We start from the raw sequence: 19,308 nt of genomic DNA on the forward strand, positions 1-19,308 counted from the left end.
CATGACTGAGGCTAGCTTTCAATTCCATGTTTTATTAATTGAATTTAAATTCTATCAGCTGTCATGGGATTTGGGATTCATTGGATAGCCCTTTCAAAGAGCTGGCACAGGCTTGATGGGCTGAATGGCCTTCTGTTTCTGTTTACACCTGTGTTGACTATGCTTTCCCTTCCTTGTGGTGCCAATTAGTTGCAAAAGGTTTTACTTCAACTGAAGTCTTGCTTCAATTGTATAGAACCTTGGTTAGACCACACCTGGAGTACTGAGTGCAGTTTTGGTCTCCTTACCTTAGGAAGGATATTATTGTCATAGAGGGAATGCAACGAAGTTTCACCAGATTTGTTCTCGGGATGGCGGGACTGTCCTATGGAGAGAGAGTGGGGAAACTGGGCCTCTATTCTCTAGAGTTCCGAAGAATGAGAGGTGATGTCATTGGAACCTACAAAATACTTAAAGGGACAGACAGGGTAGACACAGTTAAGATGGTTGGGGAGTCTAGAACCCAACCAGTTCTAGACAGGGGGCGCAATTTCAAAATAAGGGAGAAGCCACTTAAGACCAAGATGAGGAGAATTTTTTTTACTCGGAGGGTTGTGAATATTTGGAATTCTCTACCCCAGAGGGCTGTAGAAGATCAGTCACTGAGTATATTTAAAGCTTGATCAAAGAGAAAGTTTTAAAGGGAGTGTTAAAGGAGGAGAGAGAGAGAGAGAGAGAGAAAGGGAGTGTTAAAGGAGGAGAGAGAGAGAGAGAGGTGGAGATGATCAGTGAGGGATTAGGGCCCAGGCAGCTGAAGGTATGACCATCAACGATGGAGGGATGAAAATTGGTGATGCACAGAATTTGGGGGGCGCAGAGATCTTGTAAGGTCTAGGGCTGCAGACGTTTACAGAAATACGGAGCGATGAGGCCATTCAGAGGTTTGAAAATAGGATGAGACTCTTTAAGTTACAGTTTAAGCCTATTGTTTCAAGTTTAAAGAGCAGAGGATTTGAAAAACTTCAGATCATGACACCTAAACACACCTTATATGCCCTTCGAGAATATTTACGTCTACTCCAAAAATTCATGACCCCCATATTGTGGATTCAGGCCCTTGGAGCAGCCAAAATGGGGTCAGTTTGAACTCAGCGCTAAGATCACATGACCCTGCCTAGTTTAGGTTTCCAGTCTGTGTAAATCAAGCATTGACCCTTTCCTCCACTGGCAAAAATTGGATCAGTTGGAAATGGTGGCAGGACTTCTGCCTCCATTGTTTTTAAAGGTCCCTCCACTGTTTTTAAAGGTCCACAGCATCTTCCTGACTCTGTGGAAACCTGTCCCTGCCGATCCCAGGTGCTGATTATGAAGTTTATGATGTTTTCCAGCATGGTGGTGGGGAAGGGGGTGTGGGAAAGGGTGGGGTGGGGAGAGGAGTTTGGTGGGATGCTGTCATGGTTGGAGATTGGGAGTTCTTGCATTCTACCCTAACTGTAGACCGGAACTTGAAGTTTAGAAGAACTGGAAGTGGGATGTGAGATTTGGCTCACTGGTGAATTCATGAGATAGGACAGCAATGTATGAAAGGGATAGTGTGGACCAAACAGCATTGAGATCACCTAAGAGATCATCACAAGCAACAAATACAATGTTTCCTGGTTGGTTCCTGGACGTAGGGCTGAATTTTTTGCCTGTCGGGCGGGCGGGCCTGACCCAATCTCCGGCGGGCGGGGAGCCGATCCCTGCCAGAGAAGCGGGCCCTGCCGCCATTTTAAGTGGGCGGGCCAATTAAGGCCCACCCAGCGTGACGTCCGGCGGGAAGCGCTATGCGCTCCCTGTGCGGGCGGGGGAGGATTCCGCAAATGCGAGAGTGCGCTCTTTCCCGCATGCGCACAAAAGAGCGCACATCTCCCTGAGGCTAAGTGCTGCCTCAGGGAGATCGCTGACACTTTTAAAAACTTTGAAAATAGAAAAATAAAAGAATCCTTAACATGTACCCCTCATGTGACAATGCCACATGAGATGGGACATGTTCATAAATTACAGTAAAACTTTATTAAACTGTTTAAAACCCTACATGAAACCTCATCCTGCCTGTGGATGAGGTTTCATGTTTTTTCTATTGCCCGCCGGGGCTCCTGGCCTGCCCGCCAACCTTAAGGTTGGACGGGCAGGTCCTTTAATTGTTTTAACTACCCTGTTAATGGCCTCAATTGGCCATTGACAAGTCGGCGGGCAGACAGCTGATTGCGCTGTCCACCTGCCTTCCTGAATATTTAAATGGGGCGGGATGACATCGGGGGTTCCCCCCAACATCGATTTTGTGTCAGCGAGTGGGCCCCGCCCCCCTGCTCGCCGACGGCAAAATTCAGCCCATACAGTCATATAGGAGAAGGCCATTCAGCCCCTTGCGCCTGTCCTACTATTCAATGAGATCATGTCTGATCTGTATCCTAACTCCATCTACCCGCCTTGGTTCTGTAACCCTTAATCCCCCTTCCCCAACAAAAATCTGTCAATTTCATTGTGCAATTTTCAATTGACCCCCAGCCTCAACAGATTTTTGTGGGGAGAGAGTTCCAGGTTTCCACTCCCCTTTGTGTGAAGAAGTGCTTCCTGACATCACCCCTGAACGGCCTGGCTCTCATTTTAAGGTTTTGCCCCCTTGTTCTGAGCTCCCCCCACCCGAAGAAATAGTTTCTCTCTATCGACCCCATCAATCATCTTAAACACCGCAATTAGATCACTCCTTAGTCTTCTATATAAGCCTGGTCTGTGCAGCCTGTCCTTATAATTTAACCCTTTTAGGCCTGATACCTGGTCTGTGTCTGTCTCCCTGTCTCTGCCTTGTTACCCTGACGAGGCGCTGCTGGACCTATTCTGAGAACAGCTGCAGTTTTTCTGGTGCCCTGGGCTTTCAACATGATGTTAAGATGGAAATTACAGGGTCTTGATCGAGCAAAAAGGAAGGAACAGGAACGTACGTCCAAATCAGGATGCTTTATGGCTTGGAGGGAAAGTTGTAAGTGTTTGCAAGAAGAAATGAATCCTGGACAATAATGACACGGGGAGGGGCAATAAATGCTGGCCCAGCCAGCGAAGCCCACATCACATAAAACGAATAAAATAAAAGGAGGGCAGGTTAGTGTGGTCACCCTCACTGAGTAGAGGCAAGTGTGTGACACCATGCCCTTCCTTGGCAGTTAGTGGAGGCTGCAAATCTGTTACTTGCTGACTGGTCAGAACTCTCATGGGCTGAAATCCTGGCCCATGGATCAAGGGCAGAGAGTGGACTGGTGGCGAACGCAGTTTGGGGTGGACTGCAGTTACATGAGGACTCTTCTCCATTTTGGGAGCTGGCTGCTTTATCACAAGGATGTTGGGGGGGTGGGGAGGGAGGGAGAGGCTGCAGGGACTCTGAGGGGGGATCTTCTAGGGAGTGGACATGAGGCAGCGGCTGCAACGTAACAATAATCCACTACGTTTCCAATGATCAATACAGAAGCTGGAAAAACCTACAGTTTCCACAGAGCATGTTGTAAACAGAAAGGAAACCTGGTTTTTCCACAGTTTTAATAAATTCTGTACTTGCTGAGTACAAGCGATGAACCATCTGGTTGGACAAGTGTTTCTAATTACCTTCCCTACATCTCTGGAATTTGGTTCTTTTGGCATTAACATTCCGTCTCGCTTGTTTCCACACGGCCAAAACTAATCAGATACACTCGCATGTGTCAAGCTATAAGCCAATAAAGATTTAAGGCGGTCTTGGCCCTTCTGAAGTCAGCTTCAGTTTTGTTGCCTGGCCTCCCGATACAGAATGTCTGAGGAGCCTGCAGGCATTAAAAGTTTAACTTTGTCACCTTCAGCCTAAACATGCACGCAGACGTTCTGGTAAATTCCATAGTTTTGCTCATTGTTGTGTTTGTGTCTCAGAGCTTTTTGCAGTCTGCAAGGTGAGTACAGTGCAGCACTCCTGGAGTGCATCATTATCTATTGTTGTGGAGATCTGTTAAACCCTTGTATGTAGGAATTGAAAATATCAGAGGGAAAAAAAATTCAACTGCTGTCTAATGACAACTCTGCATGTAAGAGAAGTAAAAAAAGTAAACCGGGCATGTACATGCCTACAATAATGTTAGAGATGCACATATAACTTACGTAAAGAAAATTGTGAATTTGTACTAGGACTGACAATTAAAAACATGGTTCTTTACATCTCCTGCCTGCCTGCTATTCAGATGGATAATTTCCTAATTTAAACCTGATGTGAACCAGGATGAATTTAGGTGTTTGGCAAACAGATTGTGTTTCAATGAAGAGAGGGTAAAACTTTTTCAAACAAGATGTATCTGTATTCAAGCAAATGTTGCAAATCCATCTTCTCAAATGACCATCCATTGTTACCGATAACCAGTAGGGATAAGAAATCTTACATGATCTAAGGGATCTTATTGATACCCTATTCAGCCAATCGATAGTTAGAATCATCCCATTAACTTTAATATTGGAATAAGCTTCCTGATATGTATTTATGACAAGTGCTTATTATCCCTGCTCAGCTTTTGGGAAGTTGTGTGAGATTTTAAATACCATTGGGAATTAAATACCAAAACAATCAATTTTGAAAAACATTATTAAAATACTTCTGTGATGCAGAATTAATTAATAATTCAGGCTACTTGATGGTATTAGTGATTGAAGCATAATGGCTCACCCACATATTTAAAATGGTAAGGATTAGGGTGAATGAATCCTTCTTGTGACTTTTGATGCATTAACAATATATCAAATCAAAGAGAAGAAAGCATAACGCATGAAGACAGCAAAACACTTCTGACGTTAAAATGCAATGGCAGAGTAATTTACTGTCTGATAATTTATTGCTAGTGATAAAATAGACCACCTCGTGGTAAATTAAGTGAATTAATTACACCTCACTAACAGAAAGTCAACCACTTGACCTTTACTAATGAGTCTGCTCCAGTGCTTTTCTTTCATTTGGTCTCAGGATTTGGGTAGTGCTGGCTAGGCTGGCAATTATTACCTATCACCTCCTAGTCAGAAGGTCATGGGTTCAAGACCCATCCCAGAGACGTGAACATAAAAGTCTAGGCCAATGCTTCCAGTGCAGCACAGAGGGAGTGCTGCTCTGTCTTTCTGATAAGCTATTAAACTAAGGCCCTATCTGCCCTCTCAGGTGGACATTTGATCCCATGGTACTGTTCTGAAGAACAGCAGGAGAGCTCTCGCTGGTGCCCTGGCCAATATTTATTCCTTAATCGACAAAAACAGATTATCTGGCCATTATCACATTGTTCCTTGTGGAATCTTGCTGTGCGTAAATTGCCTGCCGTGTTTCCTACAACATTGACTACACTTCAAAAAGTACTTTGTTGGCTATGGAGTGCTTTGAGATGTCCTGAGGTTGTGAAAGGTGCTATATAAATGTAAGTAAGTCTGTTTTTTGAGGAGGCGGTGGGCCACCCCCTTGAACCTCCAAAAAACAAAGCTAGTGAGAAATTACTCTAAGGAAATTAAGGGTCAATTGGAAACAAGACCAGTAATTCTTTAGTTTCATTCGATGGAGGAAATAAATATTTGTAAAAAAAAAATTTCTAGAAAAAAACCTACAGTTGGCAAATTTGGTGACTGACTTGACAACCGGTATTCCTCCAATTAATTATTGGGAAGCGGTGGTGAAGTGGAGTACCATGTACCTTTAAGAGAATACAAGTGGACTAACCATGTGACAGTACTGACCAATCACTGCACAGCACGGGATAGTGGTTAACTGTCAGCCTAGAGCTGGAGGTGGTTGTGGGAGCACGCGAGGATTTAGTGCTCTGCCTTCTGTTGCAATAAACAATCTCAGTTCGTTCTTATGTCAGTCTCTCTCCATTATTGATAGTGAGCATCAGCTAATGAGTGTATATGAAGGCATGCAATTCGAGTTTACTCGTCTAGTGAACTCACAGACCCAAGACATAAAATAAGCTGTGGTAAAGAATATATATATTTTTTTCCCAGCTATTTCTATTATTATTATTTTAAAAATTTATTTCCATTCATTGTTTAATCCCCACCTTTTAGCCTATTTCGATCTTTTCTCCCACACCGTCCCCTCCCTGCACCCACCTCCACTAGAGCCATCTGTCACTTGCTCATCCTGCTTTCTACTCTTAATGTCGCCATTAGCATCTCCTTTAGCCAGTATCACCCCCATCAACACCTCTTTGTCCTTCTGTTTATGACATCTTTGTCAATCTCTCCTTTGCATCTGCCTATCTCTGGTCTTCTATCCAGCTTCACCTGCTCCACCCCCCCTTAAACAGTATATATTTCACCATATTTTTACTTCTCTTTAGTTCTGAAGAAGAGTCATACGGACTCGAAACGTTAACTCTGTCTTTCTCTCCACGGATGCTGTCAGACCTGCTGAGTTTTTCCAGCAATTTCTGCTTTTGTTACATACCATTGTCTTTGGATTCTGCCACAAACATTGCCTGCTGGCACCGACTCCATCTCTCTCCTTGTCACTGTCTGAGCTTGAACCAGACTATTCGCAACCTTGGACTCCTATTTGATCTTGAACTGAGATTCTGACCCAATGTCCACTCCATCATCCAAGCCGTCTACTTTCACCTCCATAATATCACCCGTCTCGTTCCAGCTGAAACCCTCAAACATACCTTTGTCACTGCCAAACTTGACTATTTCACTGCTCTCCTTGTTGAACTGCCCATCTTCCAACCTCCGTTATCTTGGAGCTCATTCAAAATTCTGCTGTCCAGTATCCTAACTCACACCAAGTCCTATTCTCCCTTCACCCCTGTGCTCACTGATCTAAACTGGCTCCTGGTCAAGCAAATTCTTGATTTTAAATTCTCCATATTGAAATCCCTTCCTGGCCTCACTCCTCCTTATTCCTGGAACCTCCTCCAGACCTTCAACCCTCTTGGAACTCAAATTCTGGTCTATTGCACATTTCCCATTTCCTTTGTGCCGCCATTGATGGCCCTTCCTTCAGCTGCCTGGGTCCTAGGCTCTGGAATTCCCTCCCTAAATCTCTCTGCCTCTCTACCTAACTCTCCTTGGGACTGCAGCGGTTCAAGAAGGCAGCTCACTACCACGTTCTCAAGGGCAATTAGAGATGGGTAATAAATTCTGGCCTAGCCAGCGACGCCCACATCCCGTAAATGAATAATAAAAAAGACACCTCTTAAAAACCAACACTTTGACCAAATGTTTTGGTCACCTGTCTGGATATCTCCTATGTGGCTCAGTGTTTTCTAATGCGCTTGTGACACCCCTTGAGATGTTTTCCTATGTTAAAGGTGCAATATCAATGCAAATTTTTATGGTAGGATATTGACCCTGAGTCTAGGGAAGATGGTGAATTACGGCCAGTGTCTCTGTGATCTCCATTCTCACTTCCCTCAGTATCCTTGGCTGCATCTCATCTGGCCCTGGTTCTTCATCAACTTTAAGCATAGATAGCCTATCTAATACTATCTCATAAATGTCAAATCCTTCCAGGGTAATAGTTACCTCCTCTTTCACTGCAGCCTGATGAGCATCTTCTTCCTTGGTAAAGACAGTTGCAAAGTATTAATTTAATACCTCATCTATTTCCCCTGCCTCCATCTGTAAATGCCCTTTTTGGCTCCTAATCAGTCCTACTCCTCCTTTTACCACCATTTTACTATTTATGTGCCTATAGGAGACTTTGAGATTCCCTTTTATGTTAGCTGCCAGTCTCGTTTCATGCTCTCTCTTTGCTTCTCATATTTACTTCTTTAACTTCCCCTCTGAACTTTCTACATTTCACCTGGTTTTCCATTGCATTGTCCACCTGACATCTGTCATAAAGCACACTTTTTCTTCTTCATCGTAATCTCTATCTCTGGCTTTGTTTGCCTTACCTTTCCCCTGCCCAATCCATCTCTTGTTTGAAAGCAACCCATTGTGCAGCTACCCTTTTTCCTGCCAACCTTTCAGTCTAAATTAACCAGTGGCATTATGCTCATGCTTGCTGAACCACAATCCACATGTTGCAAGGGGGAAGGCGGCCAGCACAAAGTGAACCCTGTAGTCAGTGCGCGAGTTAAGCTACAAGTCACAAGTTTTGAGCTATTGCAACAAAAATAATCCCACAGAAGAATGGTTCAGCAAGGTGACCTGAAAGAAAGTGAAAAGACTTACATTTATATGTTGCAAAACACTTTACAGACAATCAAGTACTTTTAGAAGAATAGTCACTGTTGTAATGTCAGAAGTTCAGCCCTTTGAAGTGCTGGCATGAATCAACATCACTTGCTTCAATTTTCCACTTTATTCTTGGATGCAGAAGTGCAGAGTGGAAAAAATATAGAGCAACCGTGTTTCTCCATTTTGACAAGTGTGTAATGTAAACCAGTTAACGGATTTCCTCCAAGCACATTTAAATTGTTTCCCTACGCTGGGAGAAGACACCAAGATGCTTTGCAGACTCCTCTATTTGTCACAGATGTGTAGAAAATATGAGCGTATCATTTGTTACCTATTAGTTGGGGAATAGCGTGTAGCTCAGGATAATATTTTAGGAACACAGGAACAAGAGCAGACCCCTCAGCCCCCCCGCGACTGCTCCATCATTCATTGTCTGACCTGTATATCAACTCCACCTGCCCGCCTTGATCCCATATCAATTACCAAACACTAATCTACCAATCCCAGTTCTAAATCTTTCAATTGACTCCCTAGCCTCAATAACTTTTTATTTGAAAAAATAAGGAGAAATTATTTTTCTGCACTTAATAATTAGTGCTTTTAAAGAATATGACATTTTTAAACTACAAGCCCCAAACATGGTATTAATTGCTACAGAAGACCAAAGTGCAAAGAGGAAATATTTATATGTTTACAAATCAATACATTATTATTTTACAAATCATCTAATGGCTTAACTATAAATCCAGTATACTTTCCTACATTTACACATTGCCACCATAATCAGTTGCTCCATGCATTTAATTAATTCTTTATTTCAAGTATTATATCTTCAGAAATACAGATTTTTCATGGCTTTGCAATAATGTTTTCTATTGATAGAATTGTCTTGCATGCAATGTGAAAAATATGTTTCCGTTTTAGCATGTTGATTGTTGGAATTTTTGTGATGAAGAAAGTCAAGTAATTATTAAACATTTTCAGGTGTTCAATTTGTTCTAAAATTATGTTTCTTCCCCCCCTACATCCCCCAACCAATGATAAAATTTAAAGGCAAATTTCTGGAACTTGCAAGTTATCACTGGAGACATCAGAGAAACTCTGTCAATCTCTGGATGGTTTGATCTGCAGTGGCAGAGGACAATGCGATTGTGGAATATGCATCTGCCTTGTCAGTGAACCAGGCAAATTCTATGGCTCTCAGTGTGAGTGCCAGGATTGGCTCTGTGAAAGCTACGATGGGAAGATTTGTGGAGGTAAACCATTTCTACTGCATCAGTGTTTGAAGTCAGGTGTTACTAGCCAATATTTCCAGACTTACCCAGGAATGACATATTAATCCCCAGGACACATCTGACAGCAAACTCAGGAGAAACATTATAGGGCCATTAAAATAAATTGTCGAGTTTTAAAAAAATTTATTTAATTTATTAGTTGTGGGAGGGGCAAAAAGGCTGTTAGACAGATAGGCAAGAAATATCCAGTGGGGTAATGAGGATTCAATTCACTTTTCAATTGCTGTAGGGAGGAGGAGCACCATGAGGATGGACATGGCAACCAGTCATGAGGCCTGGGCGCAGGGCTGTTGGATAGTTGTGATGAAACCTCTAGGAATACATCCACCCAGAGTTGGCAACCCTACATGCACATGATCAAACTTAACAATATAACACGCAGGCCACAAACCTGTGGGCGTGTTGTGCTTGATCATGTTGTTTAAATGTTGTATCACACCAGGATTGAAGTGGTATCCCAATTTATACAGTGGCTGCAAATTTTAGTTACCAAAAATTGCAAGCTTTCCACAGATGAATATAAATGTAATATTGAGTGTGATTTGACTGATGTGCTAATATTTGAAGTCAAATCTTTATGGTTCATAGTTTTTTCAGAACTTGTGTTCTTTGAATTAAATTTTATTGGAAGAAGAGAAAAGCTAGACTTCATATGTTGAACATATACATATATCCAATGAAACTATTATATTTAGGTACACATTTAAATATCTTATGAGTCAATTGTACAGTTCAGGATATATAGATATTTGATGAGGTTACTGTATATTTGGGTGCACAATCACATCAGTCTACTTTCACTTAGTGAAATATGGGTCAGAGGCCAAGGCAACCAATTTGTTTTGGAGTTTTGTTGTTTAGGGTTGGGGGATGGTGGGCAGGAGCCTTGAATACTGGGTGGTCACGTTGACTGCAGTTTGGTACCTTGCCTTGTGCAGTGGGTGGGTCCCTACACTGAGGATGTACTTTGTATTGAATGGGTCTTCCTGAACAGGTCTGTGACTGCCTGACATTTTCCTAGTTCCATGCAGATATTCATTCTGATTGATGGTTGTCCCTTATATGTTCAAAGTATTTACAGCACAGTAATAGGCCATTTGGCCCAACTGGTCCATTCCAGTGGTTATGCTCCAAAATGAGCCTCCTTCCACCCCTCTTCATCTCACCCTATCAACATATCCTTCTATTTCTTTCTTCCCTGAATTTATCTAATTTCCTGTTAAATGTATCTATACTATTCAACTCAACGACTCCCTGTGGTAGCGTGTTCCACATTCTCACTATTCTCTGGGTAATTACATTTCTCCAGAATCCTCTATTGGACTTATTAGTGACTATCTTATACTTATGGCTCCTAGTTCTAGCCTTACCCACAAGTGAAAGCAACTTTTTATATCTCCTTTATCAAACCCTTTAGTAATCTTGATTGCCTCTCTGAGATCACCCCTCAGAGAAAAGAGCCCTCAGCTGTTCAGTCCCTCCTGATGGTTACAACTTCTCAGTTCCACCCATGTTTGTTGTGAATAGGTCTGCAATCCACAACACACATGGACTTCATCTTCTTGTAGCCAACAACCAGAGCTGTGCTAACTTACTTGATGCATGGGGCCCCTTTCTCTTCAGTGGTTGGACCATCAAGCATTGAGCTGGGTCCTCTGGCGATTGTGTGGCTGGCTATGTTCCTGATGATCTCTCTGACTGCTCTCCTGAATGGCTAGGTGCAGGAAGATGACAGAAAGATGTGATGGGGATGGTTCCATTCCAGTTGCAACTCCTTTCCACTCCTCCCTGCCCTTCTCAGTGATGATCTACAAGGAGGGATGGAATTTGTGTAGGTGCATCATGTGACTTGTATGGGTTCGGATTGTCCTCCCTATATGCTGTTCCTGGCTAGGGATCTAACTAGACCTTTTGTCATTCGCCACCACCCCCCCCCGACCCCCACTTAACGGTCAGCCTCGGCCTAGTTCCCAGGCTTCTACAGGTCTTTTATTCAGGTCGGGAAGCAAGAATTACATAAAAACTACATTCCATCCGCACAGTACTATAGGTACTGGAGGAGGCCATTCAGCCCTTTGAGCCTTTCCACCATTCAATTAGAATTTTAGCTGATCTGCATTTCAACTCCATTTACCCACCTTGGTTCTGTGACCCTTAATCCCCATATCCAATAAAAACTTATCAAACTCAGTTTTGAAATTTTCAATTGGCCCCCAGCCTCAACAGCTCATTTGGGGGGGGAGAGAGTTCTATACTTCCACTCCCCTTTGTGTGAAGAAGTGCTTCCTGACATCACTCCTGAATGGCCTGGCTCGAATTTTAATGTTCTGCTCCCTTGTTCTGGACTCCCCCACCTCCATCAGAGGAAATAGTTTCTTTCCATTGACCCTATCAATTCCTTTTCCTCCTCTTGAACACCTCGATTAGATCATCCTTAATCTTCTATATTCTAGGGAAATGCAAATCTAGCCTATGCCACCTGTCATCATAATATAATAGGTACGGTTGGAGGGTGGGGGAGAATTTTGAAGAGAGTTAGCATAGTCTGCGATCAGTAAAATTTGGCAGGAATGTGAAGGAAGTGTTTCATCTGAAGATAGCAGCATTAGTCACTTTGGATGAGGTAACATTTGTGTGCTAGCTGATGCAAAGTTAGTATCTGGCCTTCATGGGGAAAATCTAGTCTCCACTTTCTCAAACTAGACTCCGCATCCAGCTTAGGAGATCCATCTTGGAATAGGGTTTGTCGAACACGTAGAGATAGCCATGACGTGCCACAGCTTTCCTGAAATCTCTTTGGGACATCCTGGGGTTGATAAAGGCTCTGTATAAATTCAAGACCACCTATGTATCCATTTATCCTTCCTCCTTCCTTCCGATAGTAATCTTTTTTCAAACCTCTTCCTTTGTTCTTTTGATGATCTTAACTTTATGCCCTCTAGTAATGAACTCACTGATGAATAGTAATAGATTTATCTCCATTTACCTCATCAAAACCTTTCATTATTCAGAAGAAAAGGAATAAACACTGGAAGTTAATTGTTTCCTCAGTAACATTTGTGCGATTTGGGCTAAAGGGATGTCACTATTAATTTGACTAACATACATCTGGTTCTATTAGAAAAACTATTAATACTGTGCTGAGTCATGACGGTTACAATAAAAACACAATGAGACAATGTTTTTTAAATTATATCCTACATGCATTTTGCCAGCTGTTTGTTGTATCAATCAACCAGTAAGAGCCCAGTAACCCTGAGATTATGGCTTTTACCTAACCCGACCACAGAAATAATGATGATAATCGCTGCCTCCAAACAAAATTAAATGTCATTCCTAACTGTATTTCTGGTAAATTACATGGTTCTGACTTTATATTATTTGTCATTGTTTTAAAACTCTTAACTGCTTGTGAACTGCAGTAGCATTTCCGCATTCTCGCCCAACATTAACATAAATTGAGAAATGATTGGAATATCGGAGGGATGATGGGGCTCTACCTTTGTGCTCCGATGAGTTATGGAGCAGGGTGATGACATTAGACATTGTGCAAGGTTTTCCGGCCTCGTCTGCCACTGGGATTGTCCGGTCCTGCAAAGGACTTTTGGCTGGGCCACCGAATTTCCCATTGTGGTTTCCACCACAGTGGGGCCAAAAAATCCTGACCATAGTTCCCCACAGAGTACTTTTCTGATCCATACTGCAACTTTCAGGAATCTTGCTCAAGAATAGAGAGATTAAAGGATGACTCAGCTCAGACAGTCCATCCGTGTAGAACCTTAGAATGATACAACACAGAAAGAGGCCATTCAGCCCATTGTGCCTTGGCCGGCTCTTCAAAAGAGTCATACATTCAGTCTCTTTCCTTCTGCCCTTTCCCTTAACCCTGCAAACTTTTCTCTTCAAGTTATGTCCAATTCCCTTTTGAAGGTTTCAGGCAGCCCATTCCCAGGAGGCAGGGTCATTTGAGATCTCAGGAGGAGGTCAGCCTTGCCCTTTTGCAAGTGGCCCCAGGTTCAGGGAAGGGTGCCATGCTCAGGGCTATGAGCCATTGCTAACAATGGAGCCACTGAATTTTTGATGGTGATGGTGGAAGAGTTAGATTCTCAAGCGACAATAGCTGCTTATGGATGGATGGGTCCTTTGGGAAGAGGAGTTATGTTTCCATTAAGCACAGGCCAGGAAAGCAAGGTGAAACCAGCTCATGTGTTCTCTTTCCTAGACATATTGCTCATTGAAAATGATAATGTGAGGTTCTTGTGAGCAACTGCAGAGAAAGTGCAGGACCAAGAGGTGTGGTGAGATGAACAGAGGAGATGCCCATAGGCATATTCCAGATCACAACAACTTATTGTGTAAAAATAATTCTCCTCATCTCCCCTCTAATTCCTTTGCCAATCACTTTAAACCTGTGTCCTCTGGTTACTGACCCTCCTTCTAGCGAAAACAGTTTCTCTCTATCTGCTCTCTCAAAACCCTCCATAATTTTGAACCCCTCTACTAAATCTTGCCTTAACCTTCTAAGGATATCAATCCCAGCTTCTCCAGTCTCTCCACATTAACTGGAGTCCCTCGTCCCCCATACCATTCTGGTGAATCTCCTCCATACCCTCTCCATGTCCTTGACATCCTTCCTAAAGTGTGGCCTAGTTGCTTTATTTAAGGGCAGCATTGCAAACGTGCAACAGTTCAAAACCACATGGGAAGGGACCCCCTCCAAATGACAAGTGGGAAATTTTTTTTACATAAAGTTAAACAGAGAATAGTGCAGATAATAGAACAAATGCAGTAAATAAGAAAACATAACAGCAAACTGTTTGGCACCTTTGGTTTAATATAGAAATCGCCATGTAAATCTAGACTCCAAGAGGCTCCATTGTTGTGTTATAAGTACAAAGTTTGCTCATTTTTCAAAATTTCTGTTTTTGTGCATCAACAAGGGATGTGAATATTGGGAAGTGAGTACAATTCTCATTGGCCATGCAATATTATCATGAAATACTCCAAGGTCAAGCGTAGTCCAAATAAACTAATAAAGATTCGTGCTTCCTGTGCTCCGTCACAATCAGCCACTTCTTGCTGGACTGGGATGGAGAAGGAAATTGGGTGAATTAGAATCAAATCAGAGACAGAAAGTGAAATAAAGAAAGGGAAAGAAAGATTGGATTGAGAAAGAGAGAAAAAAAATTAGACAAAAAATGAAGTAAGAATAAATTCAAAAATGATAAATTTGGCATTTTTTTATAACCCTAAGTGAAATTTACGAGTGGCAGATTAAGACTCCACAGTGTAAATTGTTCACTTTCTGGGTCACAGACGTTGATTGGCATTGCATTAACAATTATCATATTGTTGAAAGGGAGCTCTTAATTAGCAGCTTTAACTTTCTGCGGCAAGTTTAATGGACAATTAATTTGCAAATCCAGCAAGTTCTTAAAAATAACAGGGAGGTTGAGGACGAGATACCATTTGTGTGAAGTGATGTAAATTGACCAGCAAGTTCTGGAGATTCACAACTCCAAGCATATCTGCTCATTCCCTAAAGCTGTTGGACAATTTTTGTATTAATAACATTTATGACTCTTACTGGTCCAGCAAGACTTTGCCCAATATTTTGCCTTCACATCATTACCTGAAGAGCATAATTTGCTGTGAGAGTAAATTAATAATCTTTTCTCACAGCCGACATACTTGTTCTGCTCTCTGCCTGAGTTGAACACACCTTACAGAATTTTTGGCAGCTATTTGCCATGGCAACCTTCCAATGAGGAATTGGGAAACTCTGTCTAAACTCATGGGATAGAGCCAGTCATTGTTGCCATTACCTTGGGAACAGTAAAACTTTTTATTGCCTTACTGGTGCATAGAATATCTTCCACTGCTGTTGCTTAAAAGGATAATTAGGTTTGCTTTAGATATTGTATGGCAACGTGCCATATAAATGCACCACTTTGTGGATCAGATGTTAAACTGGGGCTACATCAGCTCTCTCAGGTGGATCTAAATGACCCTGTGGCACTAGTTTGAAGAAGAGCAGGGGAGTTCTCCCAGTGGTCCTGAACAATATTTACCCTGAAACCAACATAACTGATAAAAAAAACCATGTCATGATCGGATTGGTGGTTGTGGAGTCTTGCTGTGCAGAAATTGGTTGCCGCATTTCCTGCTTTACAAGAGTGACCACACTTGAAAAGCACTACATTGTAAAGTAATTTGGGACATCCTGAGGTTGCGAAAGACACTACAGAAATACAAGATCTTTCTTTATTTTACCTCAGGCACCTTGCAGAGAAAAGAACCCCACATTTGGAGCACTGTGAGCAGTTCTGGGCACCGCACCTCAGAAAGGATATGTTGGCTTTGGAAAGAGCGCAGCTCAAATTCACTAGAATGTTCCTATGCCTTTTAGGATTAGATTATGAAGAGAGATTCCATAAATTAGCCCTGTGTTCCCTGGAATAAAGAAGGTTAAGGGGTGATTTGATTGAGATTTTTAGGATTTTGAAGGAAATTGATGGTAGAGAGAGAGAGAAACCTTTCCTCAGGTAGGAGAGTCCAGGGCAAGAGGGCAGAACCATAAAATCGGAGTCAGGACATTTAGGAGAGAAGTTGGGAAATGCTTGTCATGCAAAGCGTGAAAGAAATGTGGAACTCTCTCCTACAAAAATAAATAGATGCTAGCTCAATTAATAATTTTAAATCTGAGTATTGCTGAAAAAAGAGACATGCCGAAGCTTTTGGTCTTGCACACATCAGGCCACTTCACAAGAATAACCAATATAAGGGGAAAACAACAATTTATACTGCATGTGAAGAGAATGCTGATTAGTTGGTAAGTGGACTCTGATTGTAGAGGCATTGCCATGGAGAATGCACCAGTGATAGTGATTGATAGTTAACCACCAAGCATTGTTTGACATTTAAACCAGGCAGCTTGACACTGATTGGTCAAGGCATTGTCCTGAGGAATGAGTCAGCGAATGGCTGTCACTTATTTTGTTTAGCTGAAACAGGTGCAAAATACGTACATGTTCTTTCTGTCTGCAAAGATTTTAAATTTAAAATTTTCCATCTAAGATCATTATATTTTTGCTAATGGAGGGTATAAAGGGATACGGAACCAAAGTGAATAAATGGAGTTACAGTTCAGCCATGATCTCATTGAATGGTGGAACAGGCTTGAGTGGTTAAATGGCCCCCTCCTGTTCTTATGTTCATTTGGCTTAAGAGTTTCAAAATCAGAGCATTCAGTGTTTTGTAGAACAGTCAGGGGGTCATCTATCTGGCTAAAACCAATTTGGTAAGCTTACCCAAATGTTAATCTTTTACCCAGCGCAGCCCAAAAGCCATACATAGTAACAGTCAAATCAATGTTATTTGCTGAATAATGTACTCCAGCTCTAAGTTTGCAAAGTATTGTTGCAAGGCAAATTGCATAAAATCTGTAATAGTGAAACAGTCAATAGTGAAAGCAGTTTGTCAACGCCCCTTTGCCTCTCTTAAGTTGTTTCAGATAGTGGACTGAATCCCTGTCAAGAAAGTACCCAATGCATCACACAAACCAGACCTGGGGCTTTGCATTGCTGCAACATATCTGCACAGTGACCATGTCATACCAAACCGTGGTTAGACCACACTTGGAGTTTTGTGCACAGTTATCATCTTTATTTCCAAAAAAAGAATATAGGGCCAGTGGAAAAAGTGAAAAAAAAACATTTGCAATGATGTTACCAGATCATAGGGTACAACCATCTAGAAAGCTTGAACAGACCAAAGCTCTTATCCCTCGAGAGGAGGAGGCTGATGAGTACCCTGATGGAGTACATACAGACAGGCTGTATCCACAGCACAGAAACAATGTAGAAAGTTCTGCAGGAGTACTAAAGAAATTGAGGGGTAAAGGCAACTGCAAAAGGCTTTCTAACTGCATATTTTTGTAATTTGGTTTCTGTTGTTCGATAACATGGTGCCAAAACCAACAAGCACAATGTTATAATAGCCAGATGTGTAATTGTGGAAATGATGCATGAAATAATATGTCTGTGTTATTTTTGAATAGTAAAGCACTTTTTAAAAAAGAAACCATACATTCGTTAGCACAAAGCCAACTTTCCCCCTTTTTATAGCTGACATCAACAGTACCTCAAAACAAGCAGAAAGCAAAGTTCACTGTGTAGCTACAGGTTGCCAACCCTTCAGCACTGGACTGGAGTCTCCAGGAACTGAAGGTGGTGAATCTCCAGGACTCTGCTGGGACCAACGCCCAGGAGAAAAATCATCGTCGCCTTTAAGAAAGGATGTTTTTTTGCCATCTTTCAGCAAGTTTGGCTTATTGGTCACAAAAATATTGGCCACGGGGAAAAGAATCGCCTGACTGGTTGTCAAGATTCAACCATTTGAGTCACCTAAAGAGTTTGCTTGGTTTCTGATTGGCTGCGGAGAGGCAGGGCCACCACGTGGATGGACACGTCGGATGGCCAATGGCGGAGGCACAGGGCGGGGCTGTTGGAGGTCATGTGATGAAACCTCCAGGCATATGTCCAGCTAGAGTTGGCAATTGTCAGTCTAACCCTCCTGGCAGTAACAATCTTTTCAGAAATGTTGGTGCCACTGTTCAACCCTAGTTTGAGTGTTTTCACTTAATTGCAAATTTCAAATTATTGGGTTACAGCCCCAAAGCAGATAAATGGAGTTAAGATATACAGATCAGCCATTATCCAATTGAATGGCAGAAAATGTGCGAGGGGCTGAATGGCCTCCTCCTCTTCCTTTGTTCCTGCCTGTTATTGGCTTGTGAATACGTGTGGAAGCAGCCATCTTCTTCAATTTAAATTGGTGTAAATCACCAAGAAACTTTATTGAATATCGATTTTACAAAAAAAAAGTCATTCTTAGGATAGACATGTGGCTGAGCAAAGCTGGTATTTATTGCCCAGCCCTGAACCGAGGGTCTTGCTAGGTTATTTCTGCAAGCAGTTAGGAGTCAACCGTGTTGGTGTGGGACTGGAGACACATACAGGGCCAGACCAGTTAATGGAGGCAAGTTACCTTCCCTAAAGGGAATTAATGAACCAGCTTCTGTATTGTAAATTCAATGTCATTATCTGGAGCATTTTATTTCAAATATTCATAAATAATGGCTGGAATCCTGTCAGGCCGACCGGGTCGAGCACACTGGTCAAGGAACCAGCGGGGAACCCCTGTCAGTTCAGTGGGCGAGGCCTGTTGGAATTAAATGCCTTTCGGGCACCTAAATGGCCACCATCAGGCCTTCCCCGTGATTGAGGCCCCCAGTGGCGGAAGTTCTGCCCGCCGAGAGCTGCCAGCCAATCAGAGGCCGGGGTAGATCTACATTGCCACCAGTGCCAGCGGGAGCGGTGGCTGCTACCGGTAATGCACCCACCAGAGGTCCAGGGTCATGGGGAGGCCCCAGACTAGAGGTGAGTGAGTGTGGGATGGGGATCGTGGGGTGGGTGTCGCTGGAGAGGTGGTGCAGGGAGGTTGGACACAAGGGCAGCGGGTCTCTTTATCCGGCACAGGGTGCCTGACTACAAGGGACACCATGGCCCGCCCTGGAGACCCCTGGCAAACCCTACAGGTTTTGCTGGGTGGCCTTTTGAGGGTGCATGAAAGCCATGCAGTCCCCCATTTAATCCCTGAGCGGCGACTACATTACAGTGGGTTCAGGGATAATGGGTGTTAATTGGCTCATTAATGAGCCTAATTGACATTCTGTCAGTGGCTGGGAATCCTGCGTCAGCCTCTTCCTCTCTCTGACTGAATTGGGAGGGGTTTTGCCACTGTCAGGAGACTCAGGCGAGGC

The 19,308-nt window shown here is 42.7% G+C and overlaps 1 protein-coding gene across 1 annotated transcript in view; it reads left to right on the forward strand.

The window, feature by feature from the left end:
• The first annotated feature begins 3,744 nt into the window (after positions 1-3,744).
• The window catches only part of itgbl1 (integrin, beta-like 1), a 190,498-nt gene continuing 174,934 nt past the window's right edge, over positions 3,745-19,308 (forward strand). Inside the window, exons 1-2 of the mRNA XM_078546062.1 lie at positions 3,745-3,935; positions 9,244-9,446. Of these exons, the coding sequence (XP_078402188.1) occupies positions 3,856-3,935; positions 9,244-9,446 (283 nt within the window). The 5' untranslated portion in view covers positions 3,745-3,855. The remainder of the gene's footprint in view (positions 3,936-9,243; positions 9,447-19,308) is intronic.

The sequence above is a fragment of the Cetorhinus maximus genome, chromosome 7 (assembly GCF_964194155.1).
Source record: "Cetorhinus maximus chromosome 7, sCetMax3.hap1.1, whole genome shotgun sequence".
Classification (NCBI taxonomy): Eukaryota; Metazoa; Chordata; class Chondrichthyes; order Lamniformes; family Cetorhinidae; genus Cetorhinus; species Cetorhinus maximus.